Source organism: Aspergillus brasiliensis (assembly GCF_001889945.1).
Source record: "Aspergillus brasiliensis CBS 101740 unplaced genomic scaffold ASPBRscaffold_4, whole genome shotgun sequence".
Lineage (NCBI taxonomy): Eukaryota > Fungi > Ascomycota > Eurotiomycetes > Eurotiales > Aspergillaceae > Aspergillus > Aspergillus brasiliensis.
The window spans coordinates 2,762,778-2,780,358 of record NW_027137445.1 but is presented as its reverse complement, the minus strand read 5'-3'; the positions used below and the strand labels follow the sequence as shown (position 1 = coordinate 2,780,358).

Below are 17,581 nucleotides of genomic sequence, written 5' to 3'. Positions count from 1 at the left end.
TGATGAATTCGCTGATCTAGAACGCGTTTATTATCTACGTCGGCTGGTTGCATCAGTTGATAAGGACTGATCTCCTTGTACAAGACTAGTCTAGTATCCCCGCGGGTATCGTTGCGTTCCATTGTCTATGCCCTTACGCCTTACATATCTATAGCCGTGCCTTTTGCATGTCATGATGCAGCCATTCTGCATTGCCCTTAAGCTTTTGTTCATGTATTGATTCATTTCCATTTCCATTAATCCTCAGAACCATTAGACGATGATATCCTCCTTGCGGTAGTGGTCCGAGACAATACGGTAAAGGTAAGACGGCGCATGACCTCCCCTGTAGTGCGAATATCTTATCAGTCCTGCAAATGAGATGGGGCAGAGGAAGGGGAACTAACAGGTTGGTGATGTAAAGGTCGACCAGCTCCGCCGGGACATAATCGTACAGCGGGTTCTGCACGTCAATCTGGTCTACCAGGTCACCGTCTTCGTATCCGATAACCTTGCTGACATCGCCGTACTCGATCAGCGAGTCGAAATCGAACGGGTAGACAGGACTGAGCTTGTAGACACCGCTCACAACGACCACGGGAGTCTGGTGCACCTTGGCCGCGCGAGCGATGACCCGCGTGCCTGCCGCAGCCACCAATCCGCCGTTGGCAAGGACCGAGTGCGTGCCCAAGATGACCTTGTTAACACGGGACATGAGCGCGAAGACGGCGGAATCGGGAATCAGGATAACAGTGATGCCCAGAGCAATCAACGGTTTCTGGAAGGCCTCGGTGCTCAGAATGTCGTCGTCCTTGGGGGCCTGTCCGCTGACGGTGGCATGGGTCGCCTCATGGTTGTTTGGATAAGATTCGGCGTGAATCACGGTGAACTTCCGCTTGGCCGCAGCTTTGAGCAAGAATTTCTGGACCGTAGTCGAGGATGTATGTGTCAGGATGACTTCGTTGGAGTGAATGTGTTCCAGGGCGTATGCTGCAATCTGGTCGTCAACCTGGCCCAACTCATCGATGATCTCGTTGATACCGTCGAGAACTTCGGCACGGATGTCTTTGTTGTGGCTTAGGCCCAGTAGGCGGCCGGAAGGAGATGCGGAGGCCGGTGTGCCAGGCAGAGACGACTCAGGCTCTGGGTGTGAGAGGAGACTGAACATGGAAATGGGTGTAGCTGACAGCGAAGTGAAAGGTTGTCTCGAGGATGATCGATCGGAACCCTCATGACGAGAAGAGAGAACCTCGGAGGGGTCTGTAAGCAGCGCTGCGCATTAGCTCACAGCACTTCCGGTTCGATGTGTTATAAAATAGGACTGACCATCCAAGGCACGAGGAGTCTGAGGCTGGCTCTCGGAGCCCGCTTCACTCAAAGTGAAGTCGCCCTCTCTGTCGTCCTCCGCTTCATCACGGATCAATCCAAGCACACGTCTGACAATGTTTCCGACCACCATCTCCCTGGGCTGGGCGGCCATCACGCGCCTTCCCACGTGCTGGACCCGCTCGATCATCTTGTTTGCATCCGAAGTCCGAGTAGCTGAAATAACACTGCGCAGAAGGTAGGCAGTTGCGGTCGCGCACGATCTGGAATGGCGAATCTGTCTGCGTTTCAGAAGTCTAGAGGCTGGTCAGTATGGCGCACGAGCTGCTGCGACATGCGGTGATATGACGTCGAGGACGCACGAGATCAGATCCTCAATCGATGTATCAATTGGATTCGTCTTCAAGGATTTGAGGAACGACGCCAATCCAGGCGTCAAAGCCGCGGAAGTGGACGGCATGGTTGCGATCGTCCACGGAAAGGTCTCGGATTGAGTTAACTAGCAGGCTTGAAGATCTAAACAAGCTCCAATGGCTTCCTGGTCAGGCACACACACTGTTAGAAGGTGGAGGAGTCATAGTGTCGCGAACGGAGCATACCTTATGAGGTCGCTGAAAGATTTCTCGAATTTGCACCGGTTGAGGACTCTATTACCAGTAAAAAACCGGAGAGCAATAAACTCCACGTGGAGAGACTTTTGGGGGTGAAAAAGTGAGGGTGTTAAAGGGGGAGAATTCAAAGGGAGAAAGAGGAGGAGGAGAAGGTGGGATGTGGTGACGGCGGGAGAATTTGCCCGCTTTCTTTCTCAAAACTGCGCTCGGCCCAACCAATACATACATACATACATACATACGGTCTCAGCGTAACATACGGCCAGGCCGCTTCTCACTCTCTCCTCTTGCTCTCCCCACACTTTCTTACTTCGTCCCATCGTTCCTCAACTTCATCCGTCCGCTGATCGGCTGCTCTCCGTCTCAACTTCCTCCTTCCCCCTAAGCACTCCCCTCTCTTCGTGAGGCCTTTCTCTCGTGGTCGCCTGGAATTCCGCACGTTCGGGCTCTCCTTTCCGCCCGTCCTTTCCTCGGATCTAACCTGTCGTCATTCCGCCATCCACCAGGTCGGGTAACGGTGAATCCGAAAAAGCACGGGTTGTCGACTGGCGCATTGAGGTCCGTAGACCCCAACAGTTTCGGCTTTCCATATCATCGCACTATGCTCCAGCATTCCCGGTTCCATCACCGGCCTCGACTACTTAGCTTGCAGTACTCATATGATTGCTGACCTACGCTCCTTCTCCCTCTAGTCACCTGCGCCAGCCCGGACACCCGTGGGCCGTGTGGGAAGATGAACTCGCTCAACATCCTCTCGTCTCGAGTCATTGGCCAGTCGTCCCTCCCAGCTCGGAGCCGTCAGCGATCCCGGTCTCAGGGAGACGTCGCCAGAGCGAGTGAACCCGGCGATCTTGCCAAACTTCGGTCGTACAGCGAAAGCAACTTTCACTCGACCGAGGCCCACGAGAATAGCCATGATGCGCCCGACGAGAATATAAACTACTCCCACGAAATTACGTTTGATGAGAAATCGCCCCTATTACGAAGTATACAGAAAGATGGTTCATTTGCTACGAAAAGCACCCTAGGGTTCGTTGCCCAACGGTTCTTTGATGCGATTGCAGAAACGATCAAGTTCATCCTATCCACCATAGCTGCGCCTGGTTTTTATGTTGCCCAATGTTTTGAAGATGATAACGGTCATTACTCTTTTATGGCACCCGTGAGAAGGCTACGACGGTCCGTATCTGGCCGCCCCTCCAAGTCGACTAGCTCCACGACGGCAGGTAGAGGTAGTCGACAAGCGGAGAGCAAGCGACGAACAGGTACTTCGCGAAGATCCAAAAGCAACTTATCCCGAGATTCCATAGCTTCGAGCACGTCCGAGTCGGAGGGAGATCGTCGGAGTGCCAAGGCACTCGGCAATAGTCGGTCACGAACCTCTAAGGCCAAGTCATCAAGTCCAGAACCAACGCCAGACGCCCCTAGACGCTCGATCCGGATCAAGCTCCATAGCGAAGAGGCGCTCAAGCGACAGAGGCAACGTCGGTCGCAAAGTGCTGATCTCCGCCAGACCCCGGAAAATGGAGTTCAGGGTACCCTCAACCTCGACAGTCTCAAATCTCCCACGTCTCCGTCGGTCCATAGGGTCACCAGGTATCCCCATTCCCCCGTCCCTCCTCGCCCGCTGATTCCCCCCCGTGTGCCGTCTTACACGGCCAACCTCCGCCTACCTAAGAGCCCGCAAAAGACTCTGGTCCTTGATCTGGATGAAACTCTCATCCATTCCCTGGCAAAGGGCGGCCGCATGTCTAGTGGGCACATGGTTGAGGTCAAACTGTCCACGCCGATGACGACTGCACTCACCCCTGGCGGGCCTCCCACGACGTTAGGCCCGCAGCATCCCATTCTGTACTACGTACACAAACGCCCCCACTGTGATGAGTTCTTGCGCAAGATCTCCAAGTGGTACAAACTGGTCATCTTCACTGCCAGTGTGCAAGAGTATGCGGATCCAGTCATCGACTGGCTCGAGCAGGAGCGGAAATACTTCCAGGCGCGGTATTACCGTCAACATTGTACTTTTCGGAATGGTGCCTATATCAAGGACCTCAGCTCTGTGGAGCCTGATTTGAGTAAGGTGATGATCCTGGACAATAGTCCTATGAGTTATATTTTTCACGAAGGTACGTCTCGGCTTTGACTGTGATTCTATTGCCATACCCCAGCCTGCTCTAACGCCAACCATAGATAATGCTATCCCGATCGAGGGCTGGATTAATGATCCCACGGATAATGGTCTGCTCCATCTCGTCCCCATGTTAGAAGCTTTGCAGTATGTGACCGATGTGCGGGCATTCCTAGCCTTGCGTAGAGGGGAAACGGAAGCTTGATCTGGCGGAAGGGGACGAGGGGGGTGAGAGTTTTATCAGACCATAGAAACGAAAACCAGAAAAAAGGAAGAGAAAAAAAAACACGAAAGAAAGAGAAAGCACAGTTTGATGTTTACGGAAGCCTTATAAAGCATTCATAGCTCAGCTCAGCTCATGTAAAGAAGAGGCTGAAGGGAAAGCATGACGAGTGTTCACTGAAGCATATTGTTTGTTCCTCCATTCCATTACCATACCATACCCCCTCTCTTGTTTTATCCATTTGCCTTATACTTGTCACCCTACAGATTCTTGTAATTCCTTATTCTTATTTATCATTCCTCTCATCTTCTCTACTTATTTTTATATTTGAATTTTACTCTTCCCTGTCCCTGTTGTCATTCTGTTTCCATCTTGTTTTGCTCGCCTCACGAGTCAGGAGTCATCATCATGCATGTTTTACCGCCCACCTCAACAAATCCATTATACCACCCCTGTCTGGATTTTCATAAAGACAGCGTTGCTACCACTTTGTTCCTTCTCTTTCTTGGTTGGATGAATGAATCAAATGGAATCGGACTGTGAAGTTTCTACTGCTTTGTATGATCTCTTATTTAGCCCGGGATAGATCACTCACTATCAACCTGTTGGAAGTTCGGACTCGATAACTCTGGATAGATCTTCTGAGTCGTGCGCTTTTAAACTAGTGAGGGGCCATTGGCTCAACTCGGGGATTAACTTTCATACTATTGATTGTAGCCATTGCTCCTTGAAATTATCACAGTAATAAGCGTGGGTGATTAATATATGGACACTCTTCATTGAATAGTATGAACTAACCGAGGTGATGATGGCATGACTGCTTGTATCACGTAATCTTGTACGTAGACAGCTACTACTAACTACTATTGGGGTTTGGAAATGATAATCATACTGATGGGAGGTTTATGGAGAAGCTGAATGCATGCTATCAGTAGTAACCAATGCTGATGTGTGTGTGTGTGTGTGTGTGTGTGCTACATATAGTTGTGAGTCGAGCTAGTAAATAGATGCTGAAGAGTATAGAATGCAGGCCAAGTGGAGACGGAATCGAAATATGGTAACCCGATAGGGTGGTAGTATGTCATTTCCTATCGCTGTTTCAACTTTACATTCCATCTGTTTATCGTTATCGGAACGTGTCCGATATCGGGGTACTGTGTATGTAGCAGAAATGCACTGATTTGATGCCATGAATAGTATTGCAACAGCTTACTGATGTATCTAGATTCCATGTGAAATATTGTTTATCCAAATTTTTATTATTTATTTATATATTTTTTTTGGGTTGGTTGCCTCGTTCATCTATGATATCGTTATGGTAAATGATTTTTCATAAGCCCATTTACAGTCCCTTGGCCTGCTTGGCCTCCGCCAAGGCTTCCTTCAAAGCAGCAATGGCCTTATCGACGTCCGAACGGTTGGGATCCGTAACGCTGACGCCCATGTGTCCGAAGCGGATGTACTTGGTGGCAACCTGCTTATGCAGACCCGCTGCAAAGATGACGCCGCGCTTCAGCAGACCCGGCAGGACGTCCGGGGGAGCCAGACCCTCCGGCAGCCAGATAGCCGTCATGGCGTGGGCCTGGTTCTCAGGATTCGAAGCGACCTGCTGCAGACCGAGCTCGGCGACAGCAGCCTTGACGCGGTCGGAGGCCTGGGCGTGGATGGCGTAGCGCTCGGACATGGGACGGGCAGTGATCTGGGAAAGGGTGGTGTGCAGAGCGTGGACGAGCTGGGTGGGCGGGGTAGCGAAGTACGAGGGCTTGAAGTTCTCGTAGTTCTGCATGATGGGGAGCCAGTTGGCAATGGAGGCGTAGTAGGAGGACGGGGGGGTCTGGCGGGTCTGGAAGGTGTTGAGGGCGCGGCCGGACAGCATCAGGATGCTGAGGCCGGGCGGGCAGCCAATGGCCTTCTGACTGGCAGTGAGGACGACATCAATGTCCCATTCGTCAAAGGCGATCTCTTCGCATCCGACACTGCAGACACCGTCGACGACGACCAGGGTCTCGGGGCTGACGCGGCGGACGACCTCGGCCACGCGCTTGATGTCACTGAGGACACCGGTCGAGGTGTCGACATGGGTGATGGTGATGATCTTGTAGGGCTTCTCCTTGAGGGCCTGCTCAATTTGCTCGAAAGAGGGGCGTTCACCGATGGGGGCCTTGAGCTGGGTGGCCTTGGCACCGTAGGTTTCCAGGCAGGTAGCGAAGGAGTCGGCAAAGTAACCGGTGTGCAGGACCAGCGCATTCTCACCCTTCTCGATCAAGTTGGAGGCCACGATATCCCAGCCAAGGGTACCGCTACCAGAGATGACGAAGGGCTGAGCAGCAGGGTTAGAGGACTGGAAGAGTTTCCGGACCATGGACAGGGTCTCTCCGAAGGTCTTGACGAAACCGGGGGCGACATGGCTCTCACTAGAAGCCAAAGAATGTCAATGAGGGGAGGAGGAGAACGTGAAGGAGGGGTAATTCGATAAACGTACGCATAGTGAGCCATCGACTGGAGGACGGCATCGTCGAACTCAATGGGCCCTGGGATCAACAGGGTGGGGTGAGGGGCTTGGGAGGACATTTTGGCGGCGGGGGATGGGGAGTCAGTGGGAGAAGAAGGAGTAGCAGGAGATGCAGGAGATGCAGGAGTGGCAGCTGTGCGATCGAGGGGTTTATATTCGATATCGTCGGGAGCCAGCGAGTTCCTCTCGGTCGAGAAGGGAGTGTTAAGCTCCGGCAGCGGGAGACGCTGATCCAGGTGCCTGGAAATCAGGCTCAGGCGCTGCTGAGGAGTGCGTTTGGCCGCCAGGGTTGCAGCAGTTCTTTCGGCTCTCGACGGAGAGAGAGCCTTGCGGGGTAAAGGATAAAAGGATAAACGAGAACTCTCGCTGGTTATCTCGCGTTGATGGAGGGTGGAACAACCGTGGGTGTCCCTCGGGGATCGCCGGGCTTGGATGCAGGTCTCTAGACTCTACGCAGTATAATGCGGTGTCTCACTGTCTCACAGGCACTCCGGATGGCCTTTTTCTAGCGCAATTGCGGATTCCGGGTGGTTTTATGCGATGGTGAGATTGGAGAGAATTTGATGGGAATCGGATTCGGATTTAGGAGAAATGGTTGTACTATTCTACTCACGTTCAAAAATTTTTCCATCCCCCTTTCCATCTCCAATTCCCCTTTTTCCCTTGCATTCTATCGGCCGGAAAACGCCATGGTTTTTCTCCAACCGGGCGGACCCTTCCGTCCCACGATTTTCTCCGCGATCAGCATGTCGTCTTGACTCATACAAATGACATGAGTAACTAACTAACTAACTAACTAGTCTAGTCAATTGTGGTTGTTCAGCTGCATGATATGCCATTGTTGATTTTCTTTGCATACTTTGGGGACATGTCGGAAGTCAAATGTATCTCTGTACAAATGAGATCAGTCAGAGCATCTTAACAACAGCCACAACCGGCGCAGTGACCCATAAGTTACTACGCCGTGGACCACCAACTGCAATGGCCATGTGGGCGATTTCGGCTTTCTCAAGATTCATCCTGGTGACTGACTAACTTCTCAGACGTACTACTAGTTAACTACAGAGCATCATCAGTCAGCAGGTCTTTGTCCTTTCACCAATGATGAGTGAACACCCAGAGCAGTTCAGCACCTTAGGACTTCACAACAACTGATTATCCATTTCAGAGCAGCAAAGAAGGATTCATCTCATTTTTGGTCCTGCAGATGTCTATAGGAAAGAACACAGATATCTGTCCGATCTCCTGGAGAGACAGATATCCTGGTTGCTTACGGCGCCCACATGCTGTCGTGGAGGGGTGCTGTTGGCCTTCGATTCGACGTTGAGATTCGGGAGCCTTGGTTCTTCTTCCAAGTGGGTCTGAGTTTCCAGCTGGACGACAACCTGCCAGCAATTCCATGCAGTTTGTCCTGTATTCTTTTCGGGCCATCGAAAGCAATAAATTGCTGTCCTTTTTCACCATCCCTAGCCCAGATCATTTCAGCAGGAATCCTAGTCGGTGATATTGCTTGAAAACCCTCAATCATCTACCCCTCTCTTTACCCCTCCATCGGCACATCACAATGACAACTCAAGAAGCCAAACCCGCAGTGGTCTGCGTTTTGTAGGCTGTCCACCCCTGGGATTATCAGTATTTTCTCAAAGTGATAGTACTAATTCGCAATCAGCTGCGGCTCGCAGCCGGGCAACTCTCCCAGCCATCTGGAAGCAGCTCGCGCGCTGGCGCAAGAATTTCACAAGCACAATGTGCAACTCGTTTACGGCGGTGGTACCGTTGGTATCATGGGAGAGCTCGCGAAAACCCTGGTGTCATTATCAGGACCTAAGTCAGTCCAGGGAATCATCCCCAAAGCCCTGGTTGAGGTCGAAGAAGGCTACAAGGACTCGGCCTCCGATGCGCAAAGCAAGGAAGGCAAGGCTGCGGAGCGCATCGTGAACCAGTCCGTACAAGAATCCAACTTCGGCATGGTGACGGTCGTCCCCGACATGCATACTCGCAAGAGATTAATGGCCCAGAAGGTCCTTGAAGGCGGTCCCGGGTCAGGTTTCGTTGCCCTTGCTGGTGGATTTGGCACCATGGAGGAACTCATGGAAATGACCACCTGGAACCAGCTTGGTATTCATAAGGCAGGCATCGTTCTGTTAAACATCAACGGTTACTGGAATGGGATTCTACAGTGGATCCAGGCCGCTGTCAAAGAAGGCCTGGTGAGCTCTGAGAATGCTCGTATCATTGCAGAGTCTACAAAGGTGGAGGAGGTTCTGAAGATGCTGAGGGAGTATCAGATCAGCAGTGATCGTATGGCGTTGAACTGGGGGCAAGAATAAGCGGCTGTCCCTAGCCGGTTGCTCGACGGTTTCTCTACCAGCATACACGATACAACATGGCACCGCGACACCTTTAATCTGTATATTTGATGTGTACTAGAATCGTCGCATGAAGCCTCCTATGATAGACCGAACAATGATTTCTTGTCAAGCCAAGTGACCTGCAGAGGCTAATCCCGAAGGGACTATAGGATAGGGCTTAGGGCAGTCGGGGAGTTGGCAGGCATCCATCGGCGGGCGTCCCATAAGCTTTCCCCGCGGAGCTCCATCGCGCGCCGGAGGAGCAACTGATAGTCATACGTAGCTTAATTCCCCAATTTCCGTTCCCATCACCGTCACTGTCTGCTGGACGCCTACTACTTCTCGCCAATCATACCTCTTATCATACGCCCACTTGGAATGGGCCCTTGAGTACCTGCTTGCTCGCTTTTTCTAAAAATGACTTCCCGCCTGGTCCTGGTCATTGGAGACCTCTTCATCCCCGACAGAGCCCCCGTACGCATCCCCTCATCCCTTATCGCATCCTCGCAGGTTGACCTGTCTGCTGACTTGTGATCGCTAGGACCTTCCAGCCAAGGTGCGCACTATAGCTCCATCCCTCTTGATTCTCCCTTCTCTCTTCCACTTCCCCGTTCTCGATTGACACGCGCACAGTTTCGGAAACTCCTGACGCCAGGCAAGATCGGCCAGATCCTCTGTCTCGGCAATCTCACCGATCGGAGCACTTTCGAATTCCTCCGACAGGTCGCTCCAGACTTGCAATTGGTCAAAGGCGACTTTGACGTCGATTCCCCCAACCTTCCCCTCTCCAAAGTTGTGACTCACGGGAGTCTCCGCATCGGGTTTACCCATGGCCACACCATCATCCCGCCGGGGGACGCCGATGCCCTTCTGATCGCTGCCCGCCAGATGGACGTTGATATATTGCTATGGGGTGGTACCCACCGCTTTGAGGCCTTTGAGCTGGAGGGGAGGTTCTTTATCAACCCGGGAAGTGCCACCGGTGCCATGAGCACGGGGTATTGGCCGGAAGGGGAGGAGCCGACACCTAGTTTCTGCTTGATGGATGTAAGTCGGGCGTCTCTACAGGGGATCACTGCAGGACTCTTGTACGCTCTCTATGTGTGCTCTATGCTAATGATGTCTTTGCAGATCCAAGGTGATGTTCTCGTGTTGTATGTGTACCAGTTGAAGACGGACGCCAACGGGGCTGAGACGGTCGCGGTCGAGAAAGTATCTTACCGCAAGAACAATATCCCTTCTTCATGAGTTGACGCTTCTATAATCTCTTATTGTACATACATAGAACCAGGCACGATAATGATGTTCTTCTAACCTATGCGACTGTTGTTCAAGTTGAATTTGTTGATAGTGATTGTACGGTTACACAAATCTTTCATCTGTCCTGGGCATATTGTGTCATGTAGGGCAGTATTTGACATATGGCATGAATGAACGCTGCAAGAAAATGCTCTACCAAAGGAGATGATAGGTTTTATCGGCATATATACTGAGGTCGCGTTAATTGCTACGGGGATTACATACTGTACACGGTAGCCATTCTTGCGTAATCTCGATGCCCTGAAGCCCAAGAGATGAATAAAGAGATAGTTAAGAGTCTGCAATCTCGGGAGATCAGCACATAAGGATTGATTAATCCCAATATCTGAGATGCGACACAGGAACTTGCCGAATCCCAGGAGGCCCAGGATGATGTAGAGCGGTACCGACGGGAGTGGTCCAATGACAAACCTGCTAGGCCGGAAAGAGCAAGCAGTGACTTCGGCGTCGATCAACGCAAGCATCACATTTGGTTTCTGCACACCCCCCAGTCACCTATCACCTATCTTACTTTCTCTGCTTGAACCGGTCCCTAGTCCGACTCTAGGTGCCAGTCCTTTCTGTCCTTCTCGGACCTTTTATTTTTCCTGCAGCTTTCGCTCCCCCACCCACTAAACCAGTTCCGCGGAAGCTATTACTGCCGCTTGAGCTTTCATTGCGACTCGGTGACGTGAAGAAAAAAGACGCGACTTTCTTTACACCTATAATCATAATGGCTACGGAAGAGAACGAGATCAAGGATGAGCGCCTGCAACATCAGGAAGAGGCAGGTGATGATGAGGTACGTTTTGACTGCTTGCGCTGAAAACCCGAAGCTTGGTGCTTTCTTTTGCTTGCTGCTTGGCTTTGCTTTGCTTTGCTTTGCTTTGCTTTGCTTTGCTTTGCTTTGCTTTGCTTTGCTTTGCTTTGCTTTGCTTTGCTTTGTCTTTTCACGATATGTGCATCACTGGATCGATCTAACATGGGCTTCTTTTACGATTCTTAGGAGGAGATCGCGGCGATGAAGAAACGGGTGGCCGAAATGGAATCCGAGGCAGCGAAGCTACGTGAGATGCAAGCCACACTTGATCAGCAATCGGAGAACCTGCGTGAGGACAAAGAGGAGATCGACGCTCGGAGTATCTTCGTCGGCAACGTGGACTACGGTGCCTCTCCCGAGGAAATTCAGGCACACTTTCAAAGTTGCGGCTCAATAAACCGTGTTACTATCCTGCTGGACAAGTTCACCGGCCAGCCCAAGGGGTATGTTGCAGCGCAGTTAGGCAGGGGCCTTCATATGCTGATATGGATATACAGATATGCCTATGTAGAATTTGCAGAACCCAGTTTAGTGGCCCAGGCTCTTGTCCTGAACGAGAGTGTCTTCCGCGGCCGGAACCTGAAGGTAGGTTGCATGATCGAGGCCATTCGGTTGGATGATACTAATGCTCGATGATTTTACAGGTCGTTCCCAAGCGTACCAACCTGCCCGGCATGAGCCGCGGTCGTGGACGAGGTGGATTCCGCGGTGGTGGTGGTCGGGGGTACCGTGGTGGATTCGCGCCCCGTGGAGGGTATCGCGGTGGTTACCGTGGCGGCCGGGGTCGTGGCTATGCGCCCTACTAAGGGCAAGAACTGCTGGGAGGCGAGGCATGCGAGCGAATGTTAGGTGCAGACTCGGCGCCGCATCGCATTGTGGTGGAGCGTCCGGTGCGAAGGGCAGGTCGAGATCTGAAATGCACACATCTCTCTCTCTTGATTGATCTAGTGAGAGAATCCCTCTGGAGTTTATGGACTGGAATGTACTTTTGTATGATAACCATCCGGCAATCTCGGACTGCGCCAGATGGGTGGAGCACTGAAGTCGCTTGTTTCTTGTTGTGATATCATAAAGCCTACAAAGAACTTGCTTTACGACAGGAACCGTCAAGGAAAAGAAACTAGTCAAAAGAGGACGGATGTTTAGGATTACATCTTGGAACAGACAGACAATAATGGAGCTGCTGTGAATTAAATACAGCACAAACAAAAGTTGTGGCCTATAAAAAAAAATAATCATGCAGTAAAGGCAGCAAGGCACTGAAATTAGCCATGCAAATAATAATACTATTAGTTAAGTAGGGGAGTAAAGGATGGAGAAGGGAACAAAAAAAAAATGGAATAACGTCATGAAAAATATAAAAACAAAAATAACAATAAAAAAAATCCCACACCAATGAAGGCCAACCAGCCCTACACTAAACTAAATTACTACTACTAGTCTACTAGTCCTTTCCTGAATCACTATCGGCAAGGCCGGCATGATGTCGCCTTTGGAAGAGGAAAAATCAATAGGTTCATCAAATGGTAAAGCGGAAGTAAAGCGGAAAAGGGGACGGAGGGGACGGAGGTGCATCCAATCTCCGTCAGCAGGATGAGATGAGATGAGATGAGATGAGAGAGTCTAGAAGGCCGACCCATGCGAGGCGCTGACGAGTTTATTCCTCAGAGCGGAGCACAGCGACGAGAGAAGAGGGAATCATATCGCTTCATTTTTTTTTTCTCTGCTTTTTTCCTTCTCTCCCTTGGGCAATTGCGCCCCACTATGCTTGTGTAATGGACTGTAGTAATGGTGGGTGAGTTATCAGTTAATCATTGGTAAGTATTAAGTTGGAAGAGGAAGAAGAAAAGTAGTTAGAAGATGAAGGGGGAATTGTGATTTTCCGTGGATGGGAATAGAGTAGGAATGGGATTGGTAAGAATTTGGCTGCCTTGGGGGAGGGATATACACATACGTCCTATCAACTGACAACTACAGAGTACAGTATTTTCTATTCAGAGTATCAGTATTGAAAAAAGTGACGCGGGGCTGTGGCTTTTTGGGCGGAATTTCGGGAGCCCAAGCGATCGGAGGGAAATCATCATCCACTAGTGAGTGAAGATAGTTTGTAGTTAGTACGCAGATAGATAGTTATAGCATTTGCGTAAGTAGTGACTGTAGGATTCAACTACTAGAGTAATGTTTAGTATCAAATTGATGCAAATGGATTGATTGCACCCTCCATGGTCCATATCTTCTCTGATGGTAGAGATTCAACCAGTATCTGGGGGATTTATCCTCTTGAGAATTGAGAGAGAGAGAAAGAGAGAGAGAGAAGTACTACTCTAGTACATACAGAGACTAGACAAGTTGTGCTTAGCTGCTTTGACGTCTTGAGTTAGTAGACTAACTTAGTCGCTCTCCTTCTCTTTCCCTCCCCCTCCTTTCCCTTTCTCGCCACGACCATCGGAACAAGCACCAGCACAAGGAGGAACAAAACCCACAGTCCTCACCTCTGATTGTTTGCTGGGAGCATTTCGTGGACTCTTCCAGACGGGCTTCGTTCCCCAACTAAACTTGACTAGCACCATAATCGGGAACTCCCCGGGTCAAGGTCCCACGACACACTCTCTCACACACTCACATTCTCTCGCTCTCTCTCTCTGCCTTGCCCGGCTTGACTAAGAAGTACTAACTAAGTTACTTTGCTTGGTTGCTGCACTTCCCGGTCGAACCCCTCGCCGCCCCGTGATTGGCTCCCAAAGCGCAACGTCAGGACTGCCCTGCTCAGCCCCAAACTGGCAGAGAGACTGACTGACTGACTGACGGACTGACGACTGAAGTGACACTACTACTGATACTACTTACTGCCCGCGCCTCCTCCATCTAAACGCCTTTGCTCGGCCCGTTGGTTATCGTCAACCTCAACTTTTATCGTCCCCATCCCTCCCTCTCTCTCTCTCTCTCTCCCTCTCCCCCTCTCCCCCCGTGCCCACTACCTCTCTTCTCTCCCCTCGCTCTCCACCCTCCACTGTTCGCTTTTCCCTTTAACCACCCCCTCCTCTCCTCTTCCCCACGACTTTCGCCTGACGCCACTTTCACCCGCTATTGCTTGGTGTCCGTGCCTGTCGACGGCGGTGGATGCGCAAACGCCGCGATTTACCTTTTGAGGCTTGTCCGGATCGGCCGTTTTGCTGCACTTAGAGGCGCGTCACTGTCTGCCTGTTCCCTCCCTCCAGGATGGGTTCCAACCTGCCAGCGTATGTGCATACCTCGGATTTTCCCCTTGCGTGATGTGATGTCTCGAACATCAGAGTCGTGTGTGGTGCTACTGACAACGGACGCTAACCATCGATGACTTGCAGGCAACCAAATCTTCGGGTCACAAGTAAGCTTGATTCGGCCGCGGAGCCTCAAGGCTTTCGATGGGATATGGTTGGAATGGTCCGAGACTGACTGGTTTGTTCGATAGTTATCGCAGCGGATGGGTTATACAAGCGCGATGTTTTCCGTACGTCCCCGCACTGGATCCTACTGATCACCTCCAGCTGACATTCACTTCGTCGATAGGATTTCCCGATCCCTTCGCGGTGGCCACCGTCGGGGGTGAGCAGACCCACACGACGTCAGTGATCAAGAAGACGCTGAACCCCTACTGGAATGAGATGTTTGACCTGTAAGAGCCCGCTGGATTGTCTGTCTTCGTGGGCCCACACTAATCACCGGCCCCATGCAGCCGAGTCAATGAAGACAGTATCCTCGCAATCCAGATCTTTGACCAGAAGAAGTTCAAGAAGAAGGACCAAGGTTTCCTCGGTGTGATTAATGTGCGGATTGGCGATGTTATAGATCTACAAATGGGTGGCGATGGTGAGTGACTGGCTCGATGGTCCACCCCATCTCCGGTCGTTGATACTGACAGCTGCTTCGCGGCCTGGTAGAAATGCTCACCCGAGATCTGAAGAAATCCAACGATAATCTTGTGGTGCATGGGAAGCTTATCATCAACCTGTCCACCAACCTCAGCACCCCCATCCCGAACCAGGCCAATGGCCTGCATCGTTCACATGCCCAGTCGTCGACCTCCAGTGGGCTCGTTCCCCAGGTTTCAACCGCTTCGCATCCTTCCGTCACCCCCGGTCAAGCCGAGCCGTCCGCCGCGGCGTCGAACGTGTCGCTCCATCCTCAACGAGTCCCCTCCACCACCCGACCGACCAGCACGGTAGGCCCCGTCAATGGTGGCGCACCCCCTCCGAGTGGACCCCAAGGTTCCCGTACCAATCTCAGTTCCTTTGAGGACAGCCAGGGTCGACTGCCAGCTGGCTGGGAGCGACGGGAGGATAACTTGGGCCGTACCTACTATGTGGATCATAACACGCGGACTACCACCTGGACCCGGCCGTCATCGAACTACAATGAGCAAACGCAACGCACACAGCGGGAGGCCAACATGCAACTGGAGCGCCGCGCTCACCAGAGCCGGATGCTGCCGGAAGACCGGACAGGGGCCAATTCGCCAAATCTGCAGGAGAGCCCGCAACCGCAACCGCAGCAGGCCCATACCCCGCCGGCCGGTGGCAGCGCCAATGCTGTGTCTATGATGGCCACGGGAGCTACCACTGCAGGCACTGGTGAGCTCCCACCCGGATGGGAGCAGCGGACGACACCCGAAGGACGGCCCTACTTCGTCGACCACAACACCCGGACGACCACATGGGTCGATCCTCGGCGACAGCAGTATATCCGCATGTACGGGCACAATGCCAACGGCGGCAACACGACCATCCAGCAGCAGCCAGTGTCTCAGTTGGGGCCTCTGCCTAGTGGATGGGAAATGCGGTTGACGAATACGGCCCGGGTGTACTTTGTGGATCACAACACCAAGACCACCACGTGGGATGACCCCCGTCTGCCGTCGTCGTTGGATCAGGGTGTGCCGCAGTACAAGCGTGACTTCCGCCGCAAGCTGATCTACTTCCGGTCGCAGCCCGCGCTGCGCATCATGTCCGGCCAGTGCCACGTGAAGGTGCGGCGTAACAACATCTTTGAGGATTCGTACGCCGAGATCATGCGGCAGAGCGCTTCGGATCTGAAGAAGCGGTTGATGATTAAGTTTGACGGTGAAGACGGTCTCGATTACGGTGGTCTTTCCCGGTAGGTCCCGTCCGTTTAGCTGTGAGGATTGGCTCAATACTGACTGAATAGTGAATTCTTCTTCCTTCTCTCGCACGAAATGTTTAACCCGTTCTATTGTCTTTTCGAGTATTCCGCACACGATAATTATACCCTGCAAATTAATCCCCATTCGGGTGTGAACCCGGAGCATTTGAACTACTTCAAGTTCATTGGACGCGTGGTCGGGCTGGCTATCTTCCACCGGCGCTTCCTCGACTCGTTCTTCATCGGAGCGTTCTACAAGATGATGCTCCGGAAGAAGGTGTCGCTACAGGACATGGAGGGTGTGGATGAAGATCTGCACCGCAATTTGGCGTGGACTTTGTATGTTTATCTGTGATGATGACATGGATCCATTTCTAACACTGTGCAGGGAGAACGACATTGAGGGCATCATTGAGCTGACCTTCTCGGTTGACGACGAGAAGTTCGGTGAGCGCACTACGATCGACCTGAAGCCTGGGGGCCGGGACATCCCCGTTACGAATGAAAACAAGGGAGAATATGTAGAGTAAGTGCTGTGTCTGTTACCGTTTAAAGACCGAGCTAACGGGTCAGATTGGTTACGGAATGGAAGATTGTGAAGCGGGTGGAGGAGCAGTTCAACGCATTCATGTCGGGCTTCAACGAGCTGATTCCGGCGGATCTGGTCAACGTGTTCGACGAACGCGAGCTGGAGCTGCTAATCGGCGGTATTGCAGACATTGATGTGGATGACTGGAAGAAGCACACGGATTACCGTGGATACCAGGAACAGGACGAGGTGATCCAGAACTTCTGGAAGATCGTGCGCACCTGGGATGCGGAGCAGAAGTCGCGTCTGCTGCAGTTCACCACGGGAACGTCTCGTATTCCGGTCAACGGATTCAAAGATCTGCAGGGCTCGGACGGACCGAGACGGTTCACCATTGAGAAGTCGGGTGATCCGATCGCGCTGCCCAAGTCGCACACCTGGTATGTTTTTTCCTCTACCGTCTTGAACTTTTAAGCTACGATGCTAACTGAATCAGTTTCAACCGACTGGATCTGCCGCCGTACAAGTCGCACGACGTTTTGGAACACAAGCTGTCCATTGCTGTGGAGGAGACATTAGGTTTTGGACAAGAGTAGACAGGTGATGGGTGATATTGCATATGACCTCTATCATCGACGCAAGGCAAGCCATGGTGTCCGAATAA

General features: G+C 51.9%; 7 protein-coding genes across 7 annotated transcripts; 4 read left to right on the top strand and 3 right to left on the bottom strand.

The window, feature by feature from the left end:
* Window positions 1-252: 252 nt before the first annotated feature.
* On the bottom strand, window positions 253-1,765 carry ASPBRDRAFT_194926 (translation initiation factor eIF2B subunit beta; the record flags this gene model as incomplete). The annotated part of the gene is made up of 4 exons (XM_067620808.1): window positions 253-325; window positions 387-1,239; window positions 1,306-1,601; window positions 1,668-1,765. The coding sequence occupies 4 exons, from the start codon at window positions 1,763-1,765 to the stop codon at window positions 253-255; spliced, it is 1,320 nt and encodes a 439-aa protein (XP_067481286.1).
* An 884-nt stretch (window positions 1,766-2,649) lies between these two features.
* nemA (Nem1-Spo7 phosphatase catalytic subunit NEM1) lies at window positions 2,650-4,249 on the top strand (the record flags this gene model as incomplete). The annotated part of the gene is made up of 2 exons (XM_067622628.1): window positions 2,650-4,042; window positions 4,107-4,249. 2 exons carry the CDS (start codon window positions 2,650-2,652, stop codon window positions 4,247-4,249), a joined length of 1,536 nt encoding a protein of 511 aa, XP_067481285.1.
* A 1,192-nt stretch (window positions 4,250-5,441) lies between these two features.
* ASPBRDRAFT_41831 (alanine--glyoxylate transaminase) lies at window positions 5,442-6,963 on the bottom strand. The gene is made up of 2 exons (XM_067624667.1): window positions 6,750-6,963; window positions 5,442-6,681 (listed from the first exon to the last, which is right to left on the bottom strand). Exons 1-2 carry the CDS (start codon window positions 6,836-6,838, stop codon window positions 5,610-5,612), a joined length of 1,161 nt encoding a protein of 386 aa, XP_067481284.1. The 5' UTR covers window positions 6,839-6,963; the 3' UTR covers window positions 5,442-5,609.
* A 1,380-nt stretch (window positions 6,964-8,343) lies between these two features.
* Window positions 8,344-10,378, top strand: ASPBRDRAFT_54074 (uncharacterized protein; the record flags this gene model as incomplete). Its single annotated transcript, XM_067627167.1, has 6 exons — window positions 8,344-8,384; window positions 8,449-9,080; window positions 9,579-9,604; window positions 9,672-9,686; window positions 9,764-10,177; window positions 10,262-10,378. 6 exons carry the CDS (start codon window positions 8,344-8,346, stop codon window positions 10,376-10,378), a joined length of 1,245 nt encoding a protein of 414 aa, XP_067481283.1.
* A 31-nt stretch (window positions 10,379-10,409) lies between these two features.
* Window positions 10,410-11,217, bottom strand: ASPBRDRAFT_526913 (uncharacterized protein). Its single transcript, XM_067626935.1, has one exon. It carries the CDS (start codon window positions 10,912-10,914, stop codon window positions 10,441-10,443), a length of 474 nt encoding a protein of 157 aa, XP_067481282.1. The 5' UTR covers window positions 10,915-11,217; the 3' UTR covers window positions 10,410-10,440.
* On the top strand, window positions 10,906-12,515 carry ASPBRDRAFT_175037 (uncharacterized protein). Its single transcript, XM_067619794.1, has 4 exons — window positions 10,906-11,231; window positions 11,436-11,692; window positions 11,747-11,834; window positions 11,894-12,515. Exons 1-4 carry the CDS (start codon window positions 11,163-11,165, stop codon window positions 12,053-12,055), a joined length of 576 nt encoding a protein of 191 aa, XP_067481281.1. The 5' UTR covers window positions 10,906-11,162; the 3' UTR covers window positions 12,056-12,515.
* Window positions 12,516-14,468: 1,953 nt separating this feature from the next.
* Window positions 14,469-17,513, top strand: ASPBRDRAFT_122598 (NEDD4 family E3 ubiquitin-protein ligase; the record flags this gene model as incomplete). The annotated part of the gene is made up of 10 exons (XM_067617530.1): window positions 14,469-14,488; window positions 14,594-14,616; window positions 14,701-14,739; window positions 14,799-14,904; window positions 14,965-15,098; window positions 15,170-16,382; window positions 16,434-16,727; window positions 16,777-16,914; window positions 16,962-17,357; window positions 17,414-17,513. 10 exons carry the CDS (start codon window positions 14,469-14,471, stop codon window positions 17,511-17,513), a joined length of 2,463 nt encoding a protein of 820 aa, XP_067481280.1.
* Window positions 17,514-17,581: the final 68 nt, after the last annotated feature.

What these genes read in the sequence shown, in the direction of transcription:
- ASPBRDRAFT_41831 (XM_067624667.1), bottom strand. Translation starts at nt 6,838, where the DNA reads ATGTCCTCCCAAGCCCCTCACCCCACCCTGTTGATCCCAGGGCCCATT. An exon ending in CAGTCGATGGCTCACTATGC is followed by an intron (nt 6,682 to 6,749) that starts GTACGTTTATCG and finishes TTTGGCTTCTAG; the next exon opens with TGAGAGCCATGTCGCCCCCG.
- ASPBRDRAFT_526913 (XM_067626935.1), bottom strand. Translation starts at nt 10,914, where the DNA reads ATGCTTGCGTTGATCGACGCCGAAGTCACTGCTTGCTCTTTCCGGCCT.
- ASPBRDRAFT_175037 (XM_067619794.1), top strand. Translation starts at nt 11,163, where the DNA reads ATGGCTACGGAAGAGAACGAGATCAAGGATGAGCGCCTGCAACATCAG. An exon ending in TTCACCGGCCAGCCCAAGGG is followed by an intron (nt 11,693 to 11,746) that starts GTATGTTGCAGC and finishes ATGGATATACAG; the next exon opens with ATATGCCTATGTAGAATTTG. An exon ending in TCCGCGGCCGGAACCTGAAG is followed by an intron (nt 11,835 to 11,893) that starts GTAGGTTGCATG and finishes ATGATTTTACAG; the next exon opens with GTCGTTCCCAAGCGTACCAA.